A 7,634-nucleotide genomic window follows, 5' to 3' on the forward strand; every position below is an offset into this window, starting at 1 on the left:
GAATTTTAATATGTTTTTATAAAATTTTAAACATTTTAACTATGTTTTATCAATTTTATAATTTTTTATAATTTATTAGAATTTTTATATTTTTATAATATTTACAATTTTTATAAGTTCATATAGATTTTATATTTTTAAAATATTTAATAATTTTATATTTTTTGTGATTTTTATAATAATTTTAATGATTCTTTAATCATTTTATAAAAAATTAGATTAAACAAGAAGTTATTACATGTCACTATGGTTGTCCGTTAATTTTATTTTAGCAATTAACTTGGTCAATGATAGAAAATGTTAATGGAGGAGTTTAATTGATTTTTTTATATTTCCTTAAGGTTTTTTTTTTACATATAAGCTATTTTAAAGTTTTCAAACATAAGGATTAAATATAAAACTTTATTTATATACAGGGACTGGAAGCAAATTTAACATTTAATTATTAATTTCAAATAAAGAAGAACAAAAATGGTTGTTGAAATTTGAAAAAGAAAGAACGAAAAGAATAGAAGAGGTCGTACCAAAACGTTGACGACAGCGATTCCGACGTGGCCAAATCTGGACCGTCAAATCCGAAACAAGTCGATCTTAAACCATAGGGTTTGAAATACACCATTCGTCCGCCCCTTTATGTTTGAATATCTCTTTTGTACCGTTTCATCCTCTCTCTCGCAACGCTTCGCTTTGCCTTTTTTGTTTTTCGCATTTGCTTTTGCAGATCTTAAAAAAAAAAACCCTTCAATTTCTCTTCATAATCTTCGCTTTGAATCTGCTAAAGCGCCCCGTTTTTACTTCCCCTCTAGACCGGTTCTCCATTTCTCCGTTTTCGAAGCTCGGTTTGGTGCGTAGTACTTTCTTTTTCTTCTTTTAGGGTTTTTCTTTTTAAAATCTTATAAACTTGAAATAAACTCAATTGTTCTTGTTGTTCAAGTTAAATGTTGAATTTCCGAGTTGTTAGAAACTAATTTTGATTTTGGTCATGATCTAGGGTTTGAATTTTAGAGAATTTATTCTAAATTTCGATTTTTTTAATTTTTTTGGTTAAATTACTCGAATTTCGTACAAAAAATTCAAATTCGTTGACTTCTGACTTTTTAGTTATAAGTATAAAAGTTATTCGATTTTTTTTTTTTGATTTTTTTTCTCTTTTATGTTAGTTTGTTCTGTAGTTTGGCGGGGAGGAACTTTCTAGTTAGGTTTGATTATAATGATTTTGAGAGCATATTGCGGACGGAAGTGTTGTAGAGTTGGGATTGGGGTATGCAGCTTTATTCATCTGTAAACAAACTATGGAAAGTGACATTAAAGTATCAACTCCTTCGGTTGGGCTCGGCAGCAGTGATGGTGCTCAGAGAATTCGACCTGTTCATGGGTATTTTTCTTTTAATAGCATAGTGATTCTTATTTTTAGTAACTCTTAACTTGAAAATTTTAATACCATTATTGATGTTCTTGGCTGTTCTTCCTCTCCCACTATAATGCTTTTTTTTTTCTTATGTTATTGTACAAGTTACAAGAAATTGATTGTTTTATATGCTGCTGAGTTTCGTGACATTGCTTCATTCTATAGGAGGACTAGTGGTCCTACAAGGCGATCTACAAAAGGACAATGGACTGCTGAAGAGGTATTATTATCTTGTTTTGTTATGTTTTTTCTATTCTGTTTCAAGTCTATACCTTTTTGTACCTTTTCCCTTTTTGTGTCATGTATTGTAGTATCCGTTCTAGTCCTGTGGCTCCTGCCCTTAAATATGATCTGTATTGGTGTCCATATATAGATGTGTGTATGTTTTGTGTGTCTATCAGTATATGTATGTATATATTCCTAAATGATTTTCAATTTGACAACATAATTGATGGCCCTCCAGGATGACATTCTGAGCAAAGCTGTTCAACGTTTTAAAGGAAAAAATTGGAAAAAGATAGGTATGATTTCGAATTGAAGTGGCATGATAACCCTTCGTGCTTCGATTTGCATGTTCTGATTGTAAGGCTGGTTCATCTGCAGCGGAGTGTTTCAAGGATAGGACTGATGTACAGTGCTTACATAGGTGGCAAAAGGTTTTGAACCCGGAACTTGTTAAAGGGCCTTGGTCAAAAGAGGTGATTGATTTTACTTATTTCTTTCTTGCAATTCCTTGAAGTGTTTGTTCTTGACAATACAGAATTTTTTCTTTATACTATTAGGACATTCTGAGCTTCTTTTGTTAAATATAAGCAGGAGGATGAGCTGATTATTGAGTTGGTGAACAAATATGGGCCAAAAAAGTGGTCAACCATTGCTCAGCACTTACCTGGACGTATTGGAAAGCAATGCAGGGAAAGGTGTGATAGTGGAGCTGTTAATTTTGATAGTTTAACCCTACCTACATTTAGAACATTGGAGAAGGCCATGAAGAGGGGAATGTTGAACCTTGGAATGTGTCCTTTCCCAGGATGGATGAGAACAGCTGGGCAAAGCCTGGTTGCATTGGTTAATCCTGTTGAACTTAACAGTTTGCCAGGGGTTATCCTTCTTGGATATTATTGTAGACATCTCTTGGATTTTATGAAAGTATTTTGCTGTTGTAGTGCTCCCTTCTTTCTGCCTAAATTAAGAAAGAAAATGTGTTCCAGTTTTTACACTTGTGCTCATAGAACTAATTGCTTACGCAGGTGGCACAATCATCTCAATCCTTCCATAAACAGGGAGGCGTGGACTCAGGAAGAAGAGCTGGCTCTAGTCCGTGCTCATCAGATTTTTGGAAACAGATGGGCAGAGCTCACAAAGTTCTTGCCAGGAAGGTATGTTATTATCACTAAGGGAAGCTACACCTTTCCATCAATGTTATGTTAAGGTTGCCTATATTGCCTTTTATTCTTTTAACTACTGCTTCTCCCTATTCCTGCAAGTCATCCTCTCATGTTTGTCTTAACTCTATTGTTCTGTTAATTAAAAGCTAACATATTTTGTGCATTTGAACGTACCAATAACTTGCTTTATTTCCATCTTTGTATGGGAACAGGACAGACAATGCGATAAAAAATCACTGGAACAGTTCAGTAAAAAAGAAGTTGGATTCTTACATAGCATCAGGCCTTCTAGAACAACTTCAATTCCCGGTTCTTGCAAATCAAAGCCAGCCTATGCCTTCATCTTCTCTGAGGATGCAGAGCACTGTAGATGATAGTGGTGCCAAATGTAGGAAAGAATCAGAGGACATATCAGAATGCAGCCAAGAGTCAAATATGATTGGCTGCTCTCAATCAGCAAGTGATTTAGCTACTGCTGCTGTACATACAAAAGAGCAATTCCACTTGACCGAAATGCCTGGTGTGTCAAAAGAGAGGAATTCCAGTTCAGCACCTTGTTCAGAAGAATATTACCCATCTTTTGAAGATGTCAACTTCTCCATTCCAGAAATACCTTGTGAAGTAGGGTACTCTTCCAGTGGGGATTACCAGTTTGGTGAGCATATGTTGATAACCGATGATGAATGTTGTAGGGTCCTATTCTCGGAAGCAGTGAATGATGGGTGCTTTGCCTCTGAAAATTTTACACAGGGATCTAATATTGTTGAATTGGGTGGCTGCACAAACACATCTCTTTGTCAGCCTTCAGACATCCAACCATCTGAAACTGGAAAAACTCCAGCTTCACAATCTGGTCTTCCTTCAAGGTCTGAGGTATTACCAACCTCATGCTGTCAATCTTTCGCATCTCCTTCTCTTCTTTCAGTTGAGGATGGTACACTTATGTATGGCCAAGAGCAGAGTCAATTAAATTGTCAACCTTTTGGAACTCAAGAGCAAGAATTTACCATGAATGCTCATGATGGCTTCATCTTTACTAATGATGATCATACAAATGATACTGACCTACAAGAGCAGACATACCTTGCAAAGGATTCTCAGAAGTTGGTTTCAGTTAATAGTATTGGTTCAGAGTTAAGTGCCATGCTAACTTGTCCTATTGCGGATGATAAGCGAAACTTGCCTGTAGAGCAAGATGTCAGAGGTCTATGTTACGAGCCTCCTCGATTTCCAAGCTTGGATGTCCCTTTTTTCAGCTGTGATCTTGTACCATCAGGCGGTAATATGCAGCAAGAATATAGCCCCCTTGGTATTCGCCAGCTGATGATGTCTTCTATGAACTGCATCTCTCCATTTAGGTTGTGGGATTCGCCATCTCGGGATGGCAGTCCAGATGCTGTGCTGAAAAGTGCTGCCAAAACTTTTACTGGGACACCATCCATATTGAAAAAGCGCCATCGTGACCTTTTATCACCTTTATCAGAAAGACGAAGGGAGAAAAAGCTGGAAATTGATATGACATCCAGTTTGACCAAAGACTTCTCTCGTTTGGATGTGATGTTTGATGAAAGTGTTACTGGCAATACATCTCAGGTGTCTCCATCTAAACGTAAAACCAATGCTAGAGCCTCCATTGAAGAAAAAGAAAACGTGTGTCAAGAATTTCATGGGTCACTAGACAATGGGGGAGATCACACTGAGCCATTAGATGATGAAGCTCAGAAGAAAGATTCTAATGGAACTAATTCCCCAGGGAACATAAAAAAGGAAGCCTGGGGAATTGATATCAAGGACAAAACTGATGCTCATGCTTCAGAAAAGATTGTGAGTTCTTTCTTCTTCCCTTCAATGATTTTGATGTTTTCTAGCTCAAGGTGAAGTTGCCTGATTAAATCCATGTCAAATTTTTATCCAAGTTATATATGATGCTGATAGTATGTACAACTTATGCTGTTTTCTCTTGTGGCCTTGTTTTGGAAATCTTGGTCTTAATTATTCTCTCTTCACTACTGTATTATTATTCATTTTTGCATCTAAGGCTGAATTGATTTATCATGTGAATTTATGCAAACTCTACTGTTGACAGATCCAACAGCCTTCGGCAGTGCTTATTGAGCATAATGTAAATGACCTACTATTGTTTTCTCCTGATCGTGTTGGTCTTAAAGCAGACCAGCCATTATTGCCTTCAAGCATACGAACTCCACGAAATCAGTGTCATAAGAGCTTTAGAGCTATATCAAATCAAGGTTTATCAGGAAATGCATGCTTAATTGTTAGCTCTCCCACTCTGAAAGTAAAGAACAGTGACGGTCACTCAATCTCTGTTACTGCAGTACAGTGTACCAATTCACCTGCAACCCTTGAGAATTTGGCTGATAATGCTGGGATTGATACTGCTATTGAAAATTATAATATGTGAGTTTTGGCTGCTCCCCAGAGTGATTACAATTATTATAATACTTGCTATTCATTGTCTTTTATTTCAAGAGCTGCTTTGCTTTTATTTCAATGTCAAATGCTGGGATAAATTGATTGGTTCTTATGTGTTGCTTGCTTGTGGATTGCCAGATTTGGTGGAACCCCATTCAGAAGAAGTATCGAATCCCCGTCGGCATGGAAGTCTCCTTGGTTTATTAACTCTTTCATTCCTGGCCCAAGGATCGACACAGAAATAACAATTGAGGTATAACTCTACTTCAGCCGTATGCAAGTTTTTGCAGAATTTAACCTTTTTCTAATGCTTCCTAATAACCGGATTTTCTTTCCAGGACATGGGATATGTTATGAGCCCCGCAGAAAGAAGCTATGACGCCATTGGATTGATAAAACAATTAAGTGAGCATACTGCTGCTGCTTATGCTGATGCCTTGGAGGTTTTGGGAAATGAAACTCCAAAATCAATTGTAAAAGGAAGACTCTCCAACAATCGTAACATGGACAAAGAGAATAACGGGGTTGAGAATAGTTCACATTTGACTTCAAATATATTGGTATTACTGAAAAACCATGTTTTAATCATCATCCTTTGTTACTAAGAGCAATTTGTTGAAAGTAGTATGCAATTTGTGTGCAGGCCGAGCGCCGCATCCTTGATTTTAGCGAATGTGAAACACCAAGAAAGGAAACCGAAAATGGGAAATCCTCAACAACTGCAGCAACCGTGAGTTTCTCAGGCCCCTCTTCCTATCTTTTGAAAGGTTGCAGATAGTGCCTTTTATTATTATTTTTTGACTAAAAATCCCTCATGTTTGTAGTTTATATCGTATATGTATGCCTTTTTTTTTTCAAATTTCTTCAATTTGTTGTGGAAAGGGAACGGAATCAATTAATTAAATTGATAAAAGAGTGTATGAAGTGCACATAGATTCTTCAGCTCTTCTCACCAACTTTTTGCACATCGAATTCTAAAATCATGGTTCCATTTTCTTTTTTACAACATTTAATAGCATTCATTTTAGCCACTGTTACAACGCATGATGAGTCAGTGAAGGTGTGGACTTTTTCAATAGGACCATGTTTAGAAGTAGCTTAATTTCGAATGTTAAAAACTGATTTGTAACCTGAAATGGCCTAATAAGAAACCAGATTACTAAATCCGAAATGATCTAAATTTGGAATTTAAAATATGAAATTATGCTGCTTCGAGTAGTCCTTAAAATGAACTCTACCCGTCTAATTAACAGGGGTACCGATAAGTCTTGATTCTATATATATGGACAAGATATTTTAGCAAATTCTTCTTCTTTTTAACATTATGTTAGGAGTGAAATTTTTTATTTATTTCATAAACAGTCTTAAAAGTTATTGGTATTTTAAAAGATATATATTTTATTACGTTTTATAGAATATTTATCAACTTTTTAATTTTACTCCACTAATAGTGTATCAAATATTTTCCTTAAAATTATTACAAATTCTTTTTATTACAGCAAAAGTTTTAACATTGACATTTTCTTGTGTTCTTACAACAAAAGTTTAACATTTGACATTTCATTGTGTTAGAATTATTTCTTCTTGTTTGGAATTGCATTCGTAATAATAATTTTAACCCATAATAATTGTCTATTTTGTCATTTTAGTTTTATTTGTTTTACGGAGGAATAGGATAACATGGTTTGAATTCGGATCAAATAGGTGTTTAACAATAGCTTTAAAGTGTTTGACAATAGCTTAAACCATTGTTCCATGACATTGACTTTTAAAAAAATTAAAATCTTTAAATTTTTTTTGAAGTACTTGTGAGCTATCATGTAATTGCCAATAAATTTTAGCAGCTCAATCAATTTTTCCATCTTAAAAAATACAATTAAACTAAATTTGTCACCATGCCAATTACATTTCAGAAGGGTAAATATTAGGAGTTAGAAGCCATCTTTTAGCTAACAATAATTGTCTCAGGCTATAAATTTGGAGTTAAAAAAATATCAAATTTGTTTAACTCAAATCAATATGATTAAATCTTAATTGATCATAAAAGATAACAATTTAAAATGATCTAAATCCAAAATGATCCGAACAAGTAACTTAAAATGACTTATACTTAAGTGTTAAAAATCGTTTGAAGAACCTAAATGACATGAGCCCAAGAAAACCCTAAACTTGAAATAAATTGAAAAGTTTAAATCTGAAATTAATTAACTAAAATTAACCCAACTTAAAACTAATTCAATCTGCTCAATTAAAAATCAACCATCAAATCCCATTCAAAGTTATTTGACAATTTATTTCAATCCTCTTTAAGATATGCACGTTAAAACAAAAAATTTTACAATCCAACAACCTGTTAACTTAGTGACGAACATTAAATTGAGAGGCATGAGAGAATGAATCCGATC

General features: G+C 34.6%; 1 protein-coding gene across 2 annotated transcripts; it reads left to right on the top strand.

The window, feature by feature from the left end:
* Window positions 1-627: 627 nt before the first annotated feature.
* On the top strand, window positions 628-6,194 carry LOC105773388 (transcription factor MYB3R-4). 2 transcript variants are annotated; one of them, XM_012595227.2, is made up of 12 exons: window positions 628-844; window positions 1,161-1,375; window positions 1,574-1,628; window positions 1,872-1,929; window positions 2,012-2,106; window positions 2,225-2,328; window positions 2,659-2,787; window positions 3,009-4,620; window positions 4,883-5,214; window positions 5,368-5,482; window positions 5,568-5,789; window positions 5,873-6,194. In XM_012595227.2, exons 2-12 carry the CDS (start codon window positions 1,293-1,295, stop codon window positions 6,005-6,007), a joined length of 2,940 nt encoding a protein of 979 aa, XP_012450681.1. In that variant the 5' UTR covers window positions 628-844; window positions 1,161-1,292; the 3' UTR covers window positions 6,008-6,194. The 2 variants fall into 2 exon arrangements, with proteins under 2 accessions (XP_012450681.1, XP_012450682.1); XM_012595228.2 differs by having other exon boundaries at window positions 1,173-1,375.
* The last annotated feature ends 1,440 nt before the right edge of the window (window positions 6,195-7,634 follow it).

The sequence above is a fragment of the Gossypium raimondii genome, chromosome 6 (genome assembly GCF_025698545.1).
Source record: "Gossypium raimondii isolate GPD5lz chromosome 6, ASM2569854v1, whole genome shotgun sequence".
Lineage (NCBI taxonomy): Eukaryota > Viridiplantae > Streptophyta > Magnoliopsida > Malvales > Malvaceae > Gossypium > Gossypium raimondii.